Below are 19,827 nucleotides of genomic sequence, written 5' to 3'. Positions count from 1 at the left end.
CACTAAAACCTTTCAGTTGAGGAAAGCTGCTACAAATAATACTTGAAAAGAGCAAATAATGTAATAATTATCTCCCTTTAAAAACTGGATTTCTGGGGTTTTCCTAAAACAGATGATGCACGTCAGAAGTAAAGGTCAGGGGCTTCCCTGGTGGCGCAGTGGTTAAGAATCCGCCTGCCAATGCAGGGGACACGGGTTCGAGCCCTGGTCCGGGAAGACCCCACATGCCGCGGAGCAACTAAGCCCGTGAGCCACAACTACTGAGCCTGTGCTCTAGAGCCCTTGAGCCACAACTACTGAGCCCATGTGCCACAACTACTGAAGCCCGCGCGGCTAGAGCCTGAGCTCTGCAACAAGAGAAGCCACCGCAATGAGAAGCCCGTGCACCGCAACAAGGATTAGCCCCCGCTCTCCGCAACTAGAGAAAGCTGCGTGCAGCAACGAAGACCCAATGCAGCCAAAAATAAATAATAAATAAAAAAATAAATTCGTAAAAAGAAAAAAAGTAAAGGTCGGCTGTGGCTGTGTGTTCTTGAGGAGATCACAGTTTTGTTGTGCAAGGTGTGGTCCACAGATGAGCAGCATCTCTGCCATCGGGGAGTTTGTTAGAAGCGCAGAATCTCAGGGCGACCCCAGACCTCGACTCAGAATCTGCATTTCAACAAGGTCCCCAGGGGATTCTGATTCACGTTTATGTTTGAGAAGCACTGCCCTCTGCCTCAGTTTCCTTCCCGATAAAATAAGCGTGCTGAATGAGAAGCATCTCTAAGATTTCTTATCGCTCTAAAATTGTACGATTTTTAGGATAGGAAAAAATTTACATTGAGAACTTGTGAATCTTACGTATCAAATCCTATCAGAGTAAAAACAACTTAAAACAAAACCTTTGTGTAAAATGTGTATACGTAGCTGGGGGGTGATATTCAATATGTCTAGGAACCAGTGGCGCGCAGGCGGGGACCAATCCATACGGATGCCTACAGGGGCCCTGGCACGGCCCTATGGGCCCCTCTGTGCCACAGGATGCTCTTTTAGTTGCTGGTTTATGGGGAGAAGGACTTGGGCAGGCGTCGGGGCTGGGGTTGTGGTGGGGAGGGCCAGGGCTGAACGGGAGGAGATAAACACTGGGATGAGGGGACATAGGACAGTGAATATTTACCAATCAGAACAGGACTTCAATTTTAACAGTCTATAGCTGTGCTCATAATATCATTTAAACATCAGAGCGGCCAAAGTCCAAAGTGATGATCAATTTATATATTGCTGATACAAAGAAATTGCAGTCCAATGGGGGAAAAAAAATCACTTTAAAATTCTTTGTAATTTTGGCATACCCATTTCACCCAGTACAATGATATTACAGATGTACAGAGGAAGTTAACCTACCTTCAACATGCGTATTTCTCTTACAGCTATTTTCTTAACCACAGGATCATCTTCAGATTCCACAAAATTTTTAATAGCTACCACTTGTCCAGAGGTTTTGTTTCTGCATTTGAATACAACCCCATAAGACCCCTCTCCAATCTTAGCTAATTTCTCATACTTTTCCATTTGAGTTGAAGCAACTTAAATCACTGTATTGATTGACTTGCAGCACAGTGTTGCACCTGGAAAATAAAATGACTCAGTTTAACCACGTTACCAAGGACAGCGCTCTCACAGTTTACTATGTAAAACTAATTTGCCCAGGATGCCAGAGGTTTATTTTTACTTAATTTTAAATACACTTAAAAATATCTGGACATCTATACTCGTGCTTCTCTTCATAATCGAATGACTCTTTTGTCTTTTTTCTTTTTTAATGGCAAAGTCTGACCCAAAGTTTTAGTTTGTAATTTCAGCATGTATCTCATGCAGTTTGGGGAGCATCAAACTAAATCTACAATCGCCAGAAACCTTGTTACAGTTGAATGCACATTAACTAAAATGTGTACATTTTTAGTGTTCATGATAAATGCAGATATGACCTTGTTACACTTTTGGCATTCTTTGAGAAAGCACATTAAGCTTTAATATAGAAATATTTTGGTTACACTTGTGCTCAAGTAATAATAAAACATTTGTTCTTTTCGATCTCATACATTCTCTGCTCAGGAATGGCCCATCTCCTGCACGCTTGGAGCAACCTTTGGCTACGTGGCTGGGCTTGTTACTTCACCACTCTGGATATACTGGAATAGAAAGAAACTTACATACAAGAACAATTTATTGGAGCAAAGGGAGAAGATATTTCTTTGTTCAGATTCCATAAAGACTGTGCAGACATGTATATGGTCTAAGCCAGGCAGTTCCACTTAACAGCACTGTTTTTTATGTAGTTACAACATGATGTGATTGTAGCTTTTTAAACTATGAAGCCCCTGAGAGATTGTACCTTCTAGTTGAAATAAAGTATTTATAATAGATTGTGGCTTCAGATGCTGTTTGTTGCTTCTTGGACCTTTAAGAAACATTCTTAATCAACTTTATAGAATTCTGAGGACAGGGCTGGTTTTTTTTTTTTCCTTTCAAGTTTTAAACTGCTTCGTTATTTATAAGAGGTCTGGGTATAGCTTTAGCATTTCATATGCTTTCTGAGAGAAATGGACAGTTTACTTGGCCACTGAAGATGTTTCTCACGTAATTAAACAACAGTTTATACATCTTGATCCTATTCTTTTTTTTACTGTGTGTTTCTTTGGAGTTAAAATGGCTATGATAGCCTCATCAAAAACAGTCTTCAATCCCTTCCGAGTTAAAGCTGAACATTCCACAGAGCAGCACGCTCCTATCTCTTTTGTTAGTTTCTGTCCTTGTTCCACACATATAGATTTTTCCTTCATATCATTCAGTCTTGCTAAAGTTTTGGGGTCATCTCGGAGATAATCTGAGTTCCTATGAATAAAAAGGGTACATTTGGTGCGTATTCCTTAAGTTCTGGTACCCACTCCTCTTTCACATTTTGACATGAGGCTCGATTTACCACAGAGAAGCAAGCCTATAAGGAAGACATCAGTCATTGGATAAGATAAAGGCCTCAGCCCATCATAGTCTTCCTGTCCGGCTGTGTCATAGAGTCCCTGGAGGTACTGCTTGCCCCCTACGGTGTCGCCGACTGCGCAGTGGTCGAAGACGGTGGGCACGTACTCCTCCGGGAAGGCATCCTTGTCAGAGCTCATGAGTAGGCACGTCTTGCCCACCGCCCCGTCGCCGACCACCACGCACTTGAGCATCAGCGCGCCGGGCCCGTGAGCCATGCTGCGGCCGGCCGGCCTCCGGGCGTGGTCCCCCCGGAGCCCCCGCCCCGGCCCCGGGCTCAGCCCCAGCCCGCCTGGGGGGTCCGGCGCCGCCGCGGCTCAGCGCAGCAGGGCCGACCCCCCGGCCCCATGCAGCGGTTCCCCCCGCCCGAGGGGAGGGGCGGCGGGCCCGGGGCGCTGCTGCCGCCTCGGTCGCTGCCCGGATCCCCGCCCGGGCCCCGGTCGCCGCGCCCGCCCGCTGCCCCCACCGCTCGGCGCCCGCGCCCTCTCCCCGGCCCGGCCTCCCAAGGAGGATCCGCTGGATCATAAGCGACTCTTTTGTCTTTTACTAAAGATTCATAGGGGGAGGGAAAAGCACGACTGTTGCCTCCATTATTTGAAGCCTTGTGGGGAAAAAAATTTCTGGACATTATTTTGTTAATTTAGTTCAGTCCTACGCAGTCATTCCAGCTACTGCAAAGATTCCACATGTTTCTTAACAATGGGTCTGTGTGTACTTCGGTTGAACTAAAAGAATTTATGGACAGGAAACTTATCCAATCTATTGTTGCCATTATCTTCAAGAAGATGATTAAAATATGATGCTGTAAAACCCAGCTGAAGGAACACTGCATACTCTGGTGTACGGTGTTTATCTTTTCCCTTCTAACCCATGTCAATACTGCAGAGACTAGGAAGAGTAGCGAACAGGACATGGTACAAAGTGCTCTACTGCCACCTGGTGGACAGAAGAAAGAGGGCTGTTGAACAAAGCAGCCATTAAAAACAAAAACAAAATCTTTTTAGAGCATCATTTATTGCCCTTAGCTTTTATATGTATGAAGGAACGGATCCTTAAATTCTTAGATCCTAAAGAAAATACTAATAAAGCACAAAAATGAGGAAAGCTTCCTCTAATTCATCATGGATGTTTTCATATATATCCATAGTGATTTCTATGGAAATACTAGGTTTGAGTTTTCTGTCTTGCATTCATAAGTTTTGTGGTAACTGGTTTACATGCTAAATAACAAATAAGGCCAACATAATTAAATATATCCATCTAGCAATTAAAAATACACGAATTCTAAATAGTCTCAAAAAATCCCACCTCAGAATCTTGTTGATATAATCTAATACTAATAATAATAGGTAGCAATTAAATAGCATTGTTCTACGCAGATTACAAATAATCTGCACAAATATTTCATGAAGTAGGTGTTATTTTTATTCAATTATACAGGTGAGAAAACAGGCACAGTGCAGCTAGCATGGAATGAGAACCCAGGCAGTCGGGTTCCAGAGATCACAATTTGAATCAGTACACTATACTGCCTTTCAGTGAATTCAAAGGAATGCACAATTTGAAGACCGTTTTATCCAGGTATTAGGAGTAATGAAATGTCAAGTGAAAGAGCTGACCACTTTAAAAAATTCTCATGTTTCAAATGAGTACACTTTTTTTTTTTTTTTTTTACTTCACTATTATTCAGTCTTTTCCACCTACAGATTATCTCAGTGGAGAAAGAAACCATCTACTCTCACTTGCAACCATAAAAACAGACAACTGGGAAAAGAGGTAAAGGACTACTTACTGCACTATTATACAAATGCTATTTCTTTGTTGTTGTAGATTCTATTCTCTCTTATAAAAGGAAAAAAACTTAAGCATACACACTCAAGTAACACATGGAAAATCCATCACAGATTATATTCTGAAAACTATTAATTACACTGTAGTTTAAAATAGGTATTATTATCTTAAAGGTATTTAGATATAAGCATGCATACATTTGTCTTTCTGTAGCCTAGTAATAGGTGACTGGGAAGAGGACAGAAGAAACTAGGCATTTGCCTTAGAAAGTTATTGGCATAAACTTTGTAGATTTATGAATTTAACCCACTTGATAGGTACTATGGTTACTGAGGGAAATTTTGAATATGCCAAAAACTTAATTATGAAGTTTTAGTCTTCGTGTTATTTTTTTTCCTCAAGTAGGTGATCTGATCTACTGATCTATGATTTTCCTTTTCTTTCAACAGGTTCAATAATGACTGATTGCTCAGGCTAATATTTAGATCTCTGTCACATCAACCATACTCCTGAATACAATAAAATAGAGCACCAGAAAATAGTACTTTATCTGGTAACATCTCAATATTATCTGTTTTCTAAAGCCCTTATATGTTCATGGAAGATGAAACTAAATACACAGGCAGGAGTTACAACAAGGAAGGAATTCCACAAAGGAATTTATGGCTTTAATTCCAGTTTACTAGGACACCACCAGCGTTTATAGAAGCGGTAATTCCTGATCTCTTAAAAGAGGTCCAGACCAAATATCTCACTGTTTGATGAACATCTCTACACGAATGGACAGAACCACCTCAAAATCAGTACACTCTAAACCAAATGCCTTCTTTCTTATCCTCTGCCTTTACCCAAAGTTCACAAACCTGCTCCACATTACACCTAAATGGCCTGTCAAGATACGTACGGTGAAAACTTTGAGGCAGCCAAGGACAGCGACAGCTGCTTAAATCGAATCTCTCTCCATGTACCTTTCACAAAGCTACAGAAGTCAACCAGAACAATAAAACCACATAAACCCAATGTCTTCAACATTACAAGAAGACAGAGGAATCTACAAACTTAAATAGAAAAGTAACCCCCCAATTCTGGAAGAGATATCTCTTGAGCTGCCATTATAAGCCCTTGCAGAGAACAAAGACAGGAGTGGGATGGGATCTGGAAAAACTATAAAGAAGAGAGAAGAGGACTTCCCTGGTGGCACAGTGGTTAAGAATCCGCCTGCCAATGCAGGGGACGTGGGTTTGAGCCCTGGTCTGGGAAGATCCCACACGCCACAGAGCAACTAAGCCCATGCACCACAGCTACTGAACCTGTGCTCTAGAGCCCGCAAGCCGTAACTACTGAGCCCACATGCCACAACTACTGAAGCCCGTGCACCTAGAGCCCGTGCTCCTCAAAAAGAGAAGCCATTGCAATGAGAAGCCTGCGCACCATAACAAAGAGTAGCCCCTGCTCAGCGCAACTGGAGAGAGCCCGCGCGCAGCAACGAAGACCCAACGCAGCCAAAAATAAAAATAAAATAAATTTTTTTAAAAAAAAAGAGAGAAGAGAAAAAGAAGGGCCTAAGATAGACTTAGAATCACTCCTCAGAAGAGAAAAATACATTACAAGTGCAAAAGTACTGAGAATGTCCTGGTGGATCTGAGCATTCACTATAGGGACGTGATTTAAAAGTACAGGGTATCCAGGAGGCATCAGTCAGGGTGCACTACTCCTGGGGAAGAGAAGAGTAAGTGGGAAGGGTGAGGCATAAGTCTCTGTTGGAGACTAGAGAAGTGAAGGGAAAAAGAAACAAGAGGATAAATTCACAATCCTGCAAGACAAAAGAGAACCCCCAAACTGAAGGAAATGCAAATCTTCCTCTCACCACTAAGAAAAAAAAAGCACTATCCATTAAAGAAAGTGCACTTGGGTACAGTGACAGAGTAGGTTCCCTTGAACTAGGATGGCTGTCAATTACTGCAAGCCAAAACCTGCCCAAGAAATAAAACAGAGGAAAGCAATCTCCGTACAATGCTATTATTAGAACAGGATAGAAATGAGAATTAAATATCTCAGCTGACAAAAATCATTCCAGGGAGTTCCCTGGAATAGTGATTGATAAGGGAGTAAAAAAATAGGTTGAGGGATTTCCTTGGCAGTCCAGTGGTTAGGATTGCAGAGCTTTCACTGCTGCGGCCCTGGTGCAATCCCTGGTCAGGGAAGTGAGATCCCGCAAGCTGCACAGCATGGCCAAAAAAAATCATTCCAAAGAAACCTAACCATGAAGCGTAAGAAAACTAACACAATAGCTAATTTAAATATCCTCTAACAATCATTTGGAGATAGGAAGAGCCACTTTAAATTGGAAACTCAGGGACTTCCCTGGTGGTCCAGTGGTTAAGATGCCACGCTGCCAATGCACAAGGCGTGGGTTCGATCCCTGGCTGGGGAACTAAGATCCCACATGCTGCGCGGCGTGGCCAAAATATGTAAAATAAAATTAAATTTAATAATAAATTGGGGGCTTCCCTGGTGGCGCAGTAGTTGAGAGTCCGCCTGCCGATGCAGGGGACACGGGTTTGTGCCCCGGTCCGGGAAGATTCCACATGCCGCGGAGCGGCTGGGCCCGTGAACCATGGCCGCTGAGCCTGCGTATCTGGAGCCTGTGCTCCGCAACGGGAGAGGCCACAATAGTGAGAGGCCCGCATACTGCAAATAAAAAATAAATAAATAAATAAAATAAATTGGAAACTCAAATAATAAGACCAAATGTTAATGAAAAAATAAAATGATAGTTGATTGAACTCAGGAAAGAAATACAAGAGAAAGGAAAATAAGCTCAGAAATAGAGACTAAATAACAAGATGCCAACAGGAGAATAGAAATAAAAATTTAATATGAGGAATTAAAGAAAGGCAGAATAGCAGTTAAGAGAAAAAAAGGAAGGGGAAAGAAGGAAGAGAGTTTAGAGACAAAGTGGTTGAAATGGAAGACACGCAAAAAAAAAGACACAACAAAGGTATAACTAGAGCTCCTTAAAAAAGAAAACAAAACAATGGAACAGAACCAATATTTGAAACTATAAACCAAGAAAAATTTCTGGAACTAAGATCTGAATGTACACATTGAAAGGCCTATCAGGTAGTTGGCTAAACTGACCCAGAACAATCAACTCAGAGATATGTTTGAATAAAACTATTAAGATAAAGAAAATATTCTCATAGCCTCCAGACATAAAGACTAAATAACTTCAGTGTAAGAGAATTAGAGTGACATCAAACTTATCAAGAGCAACATACAATGCAAAGTGAAAATGCAGCAGCATTTTGAAGAAATTCAAGGGAATAAAGTGAAAACCAAGGATTTTAACTCAGCCAACCTGTCCTTCAAGTATCAAGGTTATAGATAAAGAGTTTAAAACATGCAAGAATTCCAGGAATATTATATTCATGAGCTCTTCTTAAAAAATCTATGAGGATAACTTTCACCCAACCAAGAGTTGATTGGGAAAACTTCAGCAAAAGGATTTATAGTGAACACTTAATGTATTCAATTAAAGACTAAAACAACGGTAGGTACACAAGTGGAAGAATAATACATAAGGAAAACAACTTATAGATGTTATAAGTTTTGATAATGTAGCAAGTAATGCAACTAAAAATATGTTGGAAGAATGGAGAAAAAGGAAAACAGAATAAGTTCACTGATAACTGAATAAGTGGGAATAAAAAAATACCATTAAAAAAAAAAAGACAAACCAGAGAATAAAAGGTTAAATAAGAAAACAAGGACTAAGAGCATTTAAAAAAAAGTATTAGTCTAGGGAATTCCCTGGGGTCCGGTGGTTAGGACTTAGCGCTTTCACTGCTATGGTCTGGGTTCAATCCCTGGTTGGGGAACTAAGATCCTACAAGCCACACGGCACAGCCAAAAAAAAAAAACAAAAAACAAAACGTATTAGTCTAAAGGTAACTACTTAAAAATACAAACTTTCCTAAATACTAAAAGAAATTAAAAAAATAAAAATCCAACATAACACATAAAGAAACACAGGAAATTTAACATTCTGTACATAATAATTATAACATAAAACAATACAGCAGAATAGGGACCACAATAAGTTGTATCAATAAATATGAATGGGCTTCAGTCATTTATTAAATGAGAAAGATTTTCAATTTGGCTCACAAAGCAAGGTGTATGCAAGAGACACAACTAAAATAAAGCGATTCAGAAAGGTTAAAAATAAAAAGACAGGCAAAGGTATACAGGACAAATGGAAACAATAAGAAAGGAGTTTGTGATCCTGGTGTCAGACAAAGTAAAATTAAAGCTAAGAAAGTATTAAATATGACAAAAGGGGGCAGTTTTTACTGCTAAGAGCAAAAATTCACAATGTAGATATAATAGCCCCCAATAACAGCAATTACTGTTATAAAGCAGAAACTGTAGGACATGCAAGGAAATGTATAGAAACAAATTAATAATGAGAGACTTAAACACATCACCCAGTAAAAGACAAGGCAAGTGAACAAAAATATTTAACTATGTAGAAGACCTAAACAATGTAACCAGTAAAGTAAATCTTTAGGAGAAATATACATTGAATTCTACATTCTGATAATCTGGAATATACCTTCTTCTCAAGCACACATGGAATAGTCACAAAAACTGATTATACATTAGGTCACAAAGAAAGCATCAGGAAGTTTCAAAAAGTAGAAATATTATAAATAACATTCTGATCATAAAATATCAAACTAGAAATTGGAACAAAATTTAAAAACATAAATAAAAAAAGATCTTCTACCTAGAAACTAAAAAGCCTTCTATTAAACACCTCTTGAGTAAAGAGGGAAACACAAACTAAACTAATAAAATTTTAAAAAATGATAAAGAAAATATAACATATCAAAATCAATGAGACACATTTAAAGTAGTGGTTCTCAACTAGTGGTTTTGGCCTCCAGGGGAATTTTTCAGCATCTGGAGACATTCTGATTGTTATGAGTACATAGAGGCCAGGAACACTGCTAAACATTCCTCAAGGCACAGGACAGACCCCCATGATACAGAATTATCTGATCCAAAATGTCAATAATGACATGGCTGAGGTACCCTGACATAAAGCAGTAAGGAGAAGAAAAACCAGAGATCAAAACGAACATATAGAATAAAAGACTAAAAATTAACAAATTAAGTTCAAAATTTAAAAATATAGAAAAGGAACTACACAAAATAAACCAAAATAAAGCACAAGAAAGGAAACAATAAATTGAAACAGAAATTAATAAAGCAGAGAATACAAAAAATAGTAGATCTAATTAATAAACCCAAATCCTGCTTCCTTGAAAAATTTAAAATAGACAAATCATTAACTAACTTAATGAAGGAAAAAAGGAGAAACAACAACAATATGCAAATAAGAAATGACAAGAGGGAATAACCATCAAAACAGAAGAACTTTTAAAAAATCGTGAGACTATTTTGCAGGCATCTGTGCAAATGAATTTGAAAACTTGGATGAAATGGATAATTTCCTAGAAATACAGAGGTTACCAAAATTTGCCCAATTAGGGATTGAGAATTTAGACTGGTTTCAGTATAGGAAATAAAGTTACTTAAAAAAAAAAAAATCCCACAAAAAAGCACAAGGGGTCAGACTTTGACTATGGTGGGGTAAAGAGACTGGCAAATCTTCTTCCTAAAACACACGTATAAGACCAAGCAAAACTCTCCAAAAAACAAAAACAACGATTTTAAGGATCTGGAAATCGAGCAAAAGCAATAGCAAATGGAGAAGTATTTACTTATGATAAGCTGCTAGAACCCCACTTGAGAACAGTGGGAGTCAGTGGCTTCTTGCCTGAGGCCACTGCCATCCGTCATCTACCCCTCTACCTTGGCTCAGTGAGTGCAGTAGTATTACCAGTGTGGACTGGCCATGAGCCAGCAGCCTCTCTCCTGAGGGAATGTGTTTGATATGGCTCAGATGCTGAAAACCTGTGACAACAATGTCAGTGAAATGCTTAAATACTCAGTATGAATCAAATGGGAAAGAAACCAGTTTTTCAAGCCTGAAAATGTGGTTCTAGTTGGGGTGAGGTGTAGAATAGCCAGAAATTTATGGGAAGATCCTAAAAATGAAAGAACCATAGAAGGGCTAGATTAACTTTCCACACATCTCTGGCTAACTGGGAAACTCTGGGCATACACAGGGAAGACCTGAGAAAGCTTTGAGAAAAGTTAAAGCTGGGCAGGTTTGAGGATGACTGAACTCTGAATGCACTCTCCAACCCACACGCTGATCCATTAGAAGAGATGAAAGACTTACGGCTGGAGGTGTTTGAGTACCACCACTGCCAAAATTATTGGTGACCACTAAGCTATGCAGACAGTGGTGACTTCTAGAAAGCCAGGCTAAAAAAATAAAAAACTGAACAGAAACATTAGCAGCCATACACTTGGGAGGAGACAGATTCTGCAATACAGGCAGTTTTCAAAAACAAAAATCAACCCATTAAAAAAAAAAAAATCCTCAGGGGAGAAAAATCAGAATCCAGAATTTCTGTATAATATTTATCCAAAATGTCTAGTTTTCAATAAAAAATAATTATGAGACATGCTAAGAAAAAGGAAAGTGTGACCAATACTCAGAAAAAGAGTCAATAAAAATGAATTCTGAGGGGATCCAGGTGTTGGATTTTGCTGACAAAGACTTCAAAAGTAGCTATTATAAATATCAAATAATTTACACAAATTATGATTTAAATAATTAAAGGAAAATATGACAACAATGACTCAATAAATAGGGGATCTCAACAGAAGAATGAAATGTATAAAAAAGAACCAAATGGAAATTTTAGGGTCAAAAAATACAATGGAAATGAAAAATTCAATAGATGGATTCAACAGCAGATTTGAGATGGCAGAAGACAGAATCAGTAAATCTGAAAATAGATTAACAGAAAATGACCAATATGAAGGAGAGATAAAAGACTGAAGATGAGCAGAGCCTCAGAGATCTGTGGGACAAAACTCGATAGTAATGAGGGACTTCCCTGGTGGCACAATGGTTGAGAATCCACCTGCCAATGCAGGGGACACGGGTTTGACCCCTGGTCCAGGAAGATCCTACATGCCGTGGAGCAACTAAGCCTGTGCACCACAACTACTAAGCCTGTGCTCTAGAGCCTGTGAGTCACAACTACTGAAGCCCACATGCCTAGAGCCCGTGCTCTGCAACAAGAGAAGCCACAACAATGAGAAGTCTGCGCACTGCAACGAAGAGTAGCCCCCGCATGTCGCAACTAGAGAAAGCCCGCACGCAGCAATGAAGATCCAATGCAGCCAAAAATAAAATAAATAAAATTTAAATAAAAGTCAATAGTAATGAGATTCTCAGAAAGAGAGGAGTGAAAGAAAGCGGCAGAAAAATATATTTGAAGAAATCATGGCCAAAACCGTTTTAAATTTAATGGAAAACACTAATTACAGATACAAAAACTTAATAAATCCCCAAATAGGATAAACACAAAGAGATCCATACCTAGATACATCATAGTCAAACTGCTGAAAACCAAAGACAAAGAGAATATCTCAGAAACAGTGAGAGAATCATTTACATACAAGGGAACAGCAATATGCTTACTGACTGACTCTTCATCAGAAAAACAATAGCAAAAAATCAATAAAACAAAAATTTAGTTCTGTAAAAAGATCAACAAAATTAATGGACCTTTATCTAGATGGACTAAGAAAAAAGAAAGAAAAATTACTAAAATCAGAACCACCCTACAGAAGATAAAAAGATTAACAGAGAATATTATGAACAACTTTATGCAACCACAGTACACAACTTGATTGAACAAATGCCTAAAAAGACACAAAATACCAAAGTAACTCAAGGAAAAATAGAAAATCTGATTACACCCATAAAAAATAAAGAAACTGAATTGGTAATTAAAAATCTACCCACAAAGAAAATCCCAGGCTCAGATGGCCTCATAGATAAATTCTACCAAACATTCAAAGAAGAATTAATACCAATCCTTCACAAACTGTTCTAAAAAATAGAAGAGGGACCATTTCCCAACTGCTTCTATAAGGCCAATATTACCCTGACACAAAGTCAGAAAAAGAAATCACAAGAAAACTACAGATCATTATTCTCATAGACACAAGAATCCTCAACAAAATAATTAGTAGAAACATATAACATGGATATATGCCATGACTATGAGGGATTTATCTCAGGAATGTAAGAATGGTTAATATCTGAAAATCAATAATGTAAAACACCATATTAATAGAATAAAAGACAAAGGACATGATCATCTCAGTAGATATGACAAAAATCCAACAACCATTCACAATAAAAATTTCAACAAACTGTAAGAGAAGGGAACTTCCTACAGGGCATCTGTGAAAAACCTACAGTTAACATCATGCTTAATGGTGAAAAACTGAATGCTTTCCCCCTAAGACTGAGGAAAAAGATGTCAGCTTTCACCAATTCTATTTAACATAGTTTTGAAAGTTCTCACCAGTGCAGTAAGTCAAGTAAAAGAAATTAAAAGTATATAGATTGGAAATGGAAAGAAAAACTGCCATTATTTGGAAATGGCATGCTACTGTATATAAAAAATCCTACTGAATCTACCAAAAGCTACTATAACTAATGAACCAATTTGCAATGTAGTAGGATATAATATCAGTATACCATAAAAAATTACATTTTTATACTGGCAACAAACAATTTGAAAATAAAATTAAAAAAACAATTCCACTCACAATAACATCAAAAGAATAAAATATTTACAGATAAATTTAACAAGTGAAGTACAAGACCTGTCCACTGAAAATTAAAACCTTGCTGAGAGTAATTGCATTAGATCTAAATAAAAGGAGAGAAATGCCATGGTCATGGATTGGAAAACTCAATAAGGCGTCAGTTCGCCATAAATTCATCTATAGAGTAAATTCAATCCCTATACAAAAAATAGGCTTCTTTTTGGGTAAAAATCGACAAGATTAATCTAAGATTTATATGAAAATACATGGGACCCAGAAGAGCCAAAACAACTTGGGATAAGAACAAACTTGGAAGACTTACATTACCTGACTTCAAATTTTATTATAGGGACTTCCTTGGTGGTGCAGTGGTTAAGAATCCACCTGCCAATGCAGGGGACATGAGTTTGATCCCTGGTCCGGGAAGATCCCACATGCCGCAGAGAAACTAAGCCCGTGTGCCACAACTACCAAGCCTGCATGCCACAGCTACTGAAGCCTGCGTGCCTAGAGCACATGCTCCGCAACTAGAGAAGCCACCGAAATGAATTTATTATAAAGTTATGGTAAATCAAGAGTATGGTATTGGCTTAAGGATAGACATATACATCAATGGAACAAAACAGAGTCAAGAAATAAACCCTTTGATGAATGATCAATTGATTTTGACAAAGATGCCAAGGCAGTTCAATGAGGAAAGAATATTTTTTTCATCAAAAAATGTTAGGACAATTGGGATAATCAAAACAAAACAAAAATAAAACCCAAAAATCTTAGATAGCTACTTCCCACAATATACCAAAATTAACTCAAAATGGATCACAGACCAAAATGTAAGAGCTAAAACTATACAACTTCTAGGAAAAAACATGGGAAAAAATCTTTGTAATCTCATTAAGCAAAGTTATCTAAGATATGACAACAAAAGCATGATCCATAAAGGAAAAAACTGATAAAGCAGAATTCATCAAAATTAAAATCTTTTGCTTTTCAAACAAACAAAAAAATTCCATTAAGAGAATGAAGACAAGCCACAGATGGAATAAAACATATTAGCAAATCATATATCTGATAAAAGATTTGTATCCAGAATACATAAAGCACTCATACAACTCAGTAGGAAGTCAAACAATCCAATTTAAAAATGGGCAAAAGATTTGAATAAACATTTCAGCAAAGAAGATGCACAAATGTCTAACAAGCACATGAAAGGATACTATTAGCCAAGGAAAATATAAATTAAAACTACAGTAATGGGACTTCCCTGGCGGTCCAGTGGTTAAGACTCTGCGCTTCCACTGCAGGGGGTGCAGTTTCGATCCCTGGTTGGGGAACTAAAATCCCACAGGCCATGTGGCATGGCCAGTAAATAAATAAATAAGTAAAACCACAATAAGAAACCACTACATACCTACTAGAATGGCAAAAATCCACAAAACTGACAATATCAAGTATTGATAAGGATATGCACAAATTGGGACTCTTATATTAATAGTGGGAATGTAAAATGGCCCAGTCCCATTGCAAAACAATTTGGCAATGTCTTAAAAGTTAAATGTAGGAGAGGGGGAAGATGGCGGAAGAGTAAGACGTGGAGATCACCTTCCTCCCCACAGATACACCAGAAATACATCTACACGTGGAACTGCTCCTATAGAACACCTACTGAACGCTGGCAGAAGACCTCAGACCTCCCAAAAGGCAAGAAACTCCCCACGTACCTGGGTAGGGCAAAAGAAAAAATAAACAGAGACAAAAGGATAGGGACGGGACCTGCACCAGTGGGAGGGAGCTGTGAAGGAGGAAAGGTTTCCACACACTAGGAAGCCCCTTCACGGGCGGAGACTGCGGGTGGCGGAGGGGGTAAGCTTCAGAGCCGCAGAGGAGAGCACAGCAACAGGGGTGCGGAGGACAAAGCGGAGAGATTCCCACACGGAGGATCAGTGCCGACCGGCACTCACCAGCCCGAGAGGCTTGTCTGATCACCCGCCGGGGTGGGCGGGGCTGGGAGCTGAGGCTCGGGCTTCGGTTGGAGCGCAGGGAGAGGACTGGGGTTGGTGGCGTGAACACAGCCTGCAGGGGGTTAGTGCACCACGGCTAGCCGGGAGGGAGTCCGAGGAAAAGTCTGGATCTGCCGAAGAGGCAAGAGTGTATTTCCTGCCTCTTTGTTTCCTGGTGCGCGAGGAGAGGGGATTAAGAGCGCTGCTTAAAGGAGCTCCAGAGATGGGTGCGAACCGCGGCTAACAGCGCGGACCCCAGAGACGGGCATGAGACGCTAAGGCTGCTGCTGCTCCCACCAAGAAGCCTGTGTGCGAGCAAAGGTCACTATCCACACCTCACTTCCAGGGAGCCTGTGCAGCCCGCCACTGCCAGGGTCCTGGGATCCAGGGACAACTTGCCCGGGAGAACACATGGTGTGCCACAGGCTGGTGAAACGTCCCGCCGGCCTCTGCCGCTGCAGGCTTGCCCCGCATCCGCACCCCTCCCTCCCCCCAGCCTGAGTGAGCCAGAGCCCCCGAGTCAGCTGCTCCTTTAACCCCGTCCTGTCTGAGCGAAGAATAGATGCCCTCTGGTGACCTACACGCAGAGGCGGGGCCAAATCCAAAGCTGAGCCCTGGGAGCTGTGCGAACAGAGAAAAGGAAATCTCTCCCAGCAGCCTCAGAAGCAGCGGATTAAAGCTCAACAATCAACTAGATGCACCCTGCATCTGTGGAATACATGAATAGACTACGAATCATCCCAAATTGAGGAGGTGGACTTTGAGAGCAAGATTTATGATTTTTCCCCCCTTTTCCTCTTTTTGTGAGTATGTATGTGTATGCTTCTGTGTGATTTTGTCTCTATAGCTTTGCTTTCACCATTTGTCCTAGGGTTCTATCTGTCCGTTTTTTTTGTTTTTTTATTAAAAAAATGTTTTTTTCTTAATAATTATTTTTTATTCTAATAACTTTATTTTATCTTACTTTATTTTATTTTATTCTTTCTTTCTTTCTTCTCTTTCTTTCTTCTTTTTCTCCCTTTTATTCTGAGCCATGTGGATGAAAGGCTCTTGGTGCTGCAGCCAGGAGTCACTGCTGTGCCTCTGAGGTGAGAGAGCCAATTTCAGGACACTGGTCCACAAGTGACCTCCCAGCTCCACATAATATCAAACGGCGAAAATCTCCCAGAGATCTCCATCTCAACACCAGTACCCAGCTTCACTCTAAGACCTGCAAGCTACAGTGCTGGACACCCTATGCCAAACAACTAGCAAGACAGGAACACAACCCCACCCATTAGCAGAGAGGCTGCCTAAAATCATAGTAAGGTCACAGACACCTCAAAACACACCACCAGAGGTGGACCTGCCCACCAGAAAGACAAGATCCAGCCTCATCCACCAGAACACAGGCACTAGTCCCCTCCACCAGGAAGCCTACACAACCCACTGAACCAACCTTAGCCACTGGGGACAGACACCAAAAACAATGGGAACTACGAACTTGCAGCCTGCAAAAAGGAGACCCCAAACACAGTAAGATAAGCAAAATGAGAAGACAGAAAAACACACAGCAGATGAAGGAGCAAGATAAAAACCCACCAGACCCAACAAATGAAGAGGAAATAGCCAGTCTACCTGAAAAAGAATTCAGAATAGTGATAGTAAAGATGATCCAAAATCTTGGAAACAGAATAGAGAAAATGCAAGAAACATTTAACAAGGACCTAGAAGAACTAAAGAGCAAACAAACAATGATGAAAACACAATAAATGAAAAGAAAAATTCTCTAGAAGGAATCAATAGCAGAATGACAGAGGCAGAGGAACGGATAAGTGACCTGGAAGATAAAATAGTGGAAATAACTACTGCAGAGCAGAAAAAAGAAAAAAGAATGAAAAGAACTGAGGACAGTCTCAGAGACCTCTGGGACAACATTAAATGCACCAACATTCGAATTATAGGGGTTCCAGAAGAAGAAGAGAAAAAGAAAGGGACTGAGAAGATATTTGAAGAGATTATAGTTGAAAACTTCCCTAATATGGAAAAGGAAATAGTTAATCAAGTTCAGGAAGCGCAGAGAGTCCCATACAGGATAAATCCAAGGAGAAACACGCCAAGACACATATTAATCAAACTGTCAAAAATTAAATACAAAGAAAACATATTAAAAGCAGCAAGGGAAAAACAACAAATAACACAAAAGGGAATCCCCATAAGGTTAACAGCTGATCTTTCAGCAGAAACTCTGCAAGCCAGAAGGGACTGGCAGGACATATTTAAAGTGATGAAGGAGAAAAACCTACAACCAAGATTACTCTACCCAGCAAGGATCTCATTCAGATTTGATGGAGAAATTAAAACCTTTACAGACAAGCAAAAGCTGAGAGTGTTCAGCACCACCAAACCAACTTTACAACAAATGCTAAAGGAACTTCTCTAGGCAAGAAACACAGAGAAGGAAAAGACCTACAATAACAAACCCAAAACAATTAAGAAAATGGGAATAGGAACATACATATCGATAATTACCTTATATGTAAATGGATTAAATGCTCCAACCAAAAGACACAGACTGGCTGAATGGATACAAAAACAAGACCCATATATATGCTGTCTACAAGAGACCCACTTCAGACCTAGAGACACATACAGACTGAAAGTAAGGGGATGGAAAAAGATATTCCATGCAAATGGAAACCAAAAGAAAGCTGGAGTAGCAATTCTCATATCAGACAAAATAGACTTTAAAATAAAGACTATTAGAAGAGACAAAGAAGGACACTACATAATGATCAAGGGATCGATCCAAGAAGAAGATATAACAATTGTAAATATTTATGCACCCAACATAGGAGCACCTCAATACATAAGGCAAATACTAAGAGCCATAAAAGGGGAAATCGACAGTAACACATTCATAGTAGGGGACTTTAACACCCCACTTTCACCAATGGACAGATCATCCAAAATGAAAATAAATAAGGAAACACAAGCTTTAAATGATACATTAAACAAGATGCACTTAATTGATATTTATAGGACATTCCATCCAAAAACAACAGAATACACATTTTTCTCAAGTGCTCATGGAACATTCTCCAGTATAGATCATATCTTGGGTCACAAATCAAGCCTTGGTAAATTTAAGAAAATTGAAATTGTATCAGTTATCTTTTCTGACCACAATGCTATGAGACTAGATATCAATTACAGGAAAAGATCTGCAAAAAATACAAACACATGGAGGCTAAACAATACACTATTTAATAACGAAGTGATCACTGAAGAAATCAAAGTGGAAATCAAAAAATACCTAGAAACAAATGACAACGGAGACACGACGACCCAACACCTATGGGATGCAGCAAAAGCAGTTCTAAGAGGGAAGTTTATAGCAATACAATCCTACCTTAAGAAACAGGAAACATCTCGAATAAACAACCTAAGCTTGCACCTAAAGCAATTAGAGAAAGAAGAACAAAAAACCCCCAAAGTTAGCAGAAGAAAAGAAATCATAAAGATCAGATCAGAAATAAATGAAAAAAGAAATGAAGGAAATGATAGCAAAGATCAATAAAACTAAAAGCTGGTTCTTTGAGAAGATAAACAAAATTGATAAACCATTAGCCAGACTCATCAAGAAAAACAGGAAGAAGACTCAAATCAATAGAATTAGAAATGAAAAAGGAGAAGTAGCAACTGACACTGCAGAAATACAAAAGATCATGAGAGATTACTACAAGCAACTCTATGCCAATAAAACGGACAACCTGGAAGAAAGGGACAAATTCTTAGAAATGCACAACTTGCCAAGACTGAATCAGGAAGAAATAGAAAATATGAACAGACCAAACACAAGCACTGAAATTGAAACTGTGATTAACAATCTTCCAACAAACAAAATCCCAGGACCAGATGGCTTCACAGGCGAATTCTATCAAATATTTAGAGAAGAGCTAACACCTATCCTTCTCAAACTCTTCCAAAATATAGCAGAAGGAGGAACACTCCCAAACTCATTCTACGAGGCCACCATCACCCTGATACCAAAACCAGACAAGGATGTCACAAAGAAAGAAAACTACAGGCCAATATCACTGATGAACATAGATGCAAAAATCCTCAACAAAATACTAGCAAACAGAATCCAACAGCACATTAAAAGGATCATACACCATGATCAAGTGAGGTTTATTCCAGGAATGCAAGGATTCTTCTATACGCAAATCCATCAACATGATACACCACATTAACAAAC

At 39.3% G+C, this 19,827-nt stretch overlaps 1 protein-coding gene and 1 pseudogene across 1 annotated transcript in view; both read right to left on the bottom strand.

Moving 5' to 3' along the window:
• The window catches only part of CDKL4 (cyclin dependent kinase like 4), a 57,590-nt gene that overhangs the window by 30,631 nt on the left and 7,132 nt on the right, over positions 1–19,827 (bottom strand). Inside the window, 1 exon segment of the mRNA XM_033419225.2 lies at positions 1,387–1,610. Within this exon segment, the coding sequence (XP_033275116.2) occupies positions 1,387–1,554 (168 nt within the window). The 5' untranslated portion in view covers positions 1,555–1,610.
• LOC101286084 (rho-related GTP-binding protein RhoQ-like) lies at positions 1,815–3,300 on the bottom strand (annotated as a pseudogene).

The sequence above is a fragment of the Orcinus orca genome, chromosome 13, assembly GCF_937001465.1.
Source record: "Orcinus orca chromosome 13, mOrcOrc1.1, whole genome shotgun sequence".
Lineage (NCBI taxonomy): Eukaryota > Metazoa > Chordata > Mammalia > Artiodactyla > Delphinidae > Orcinus > Orcinus orca.
This window is presented reverse-complemented; position numbering and strand designations above follow the sequence as displayed.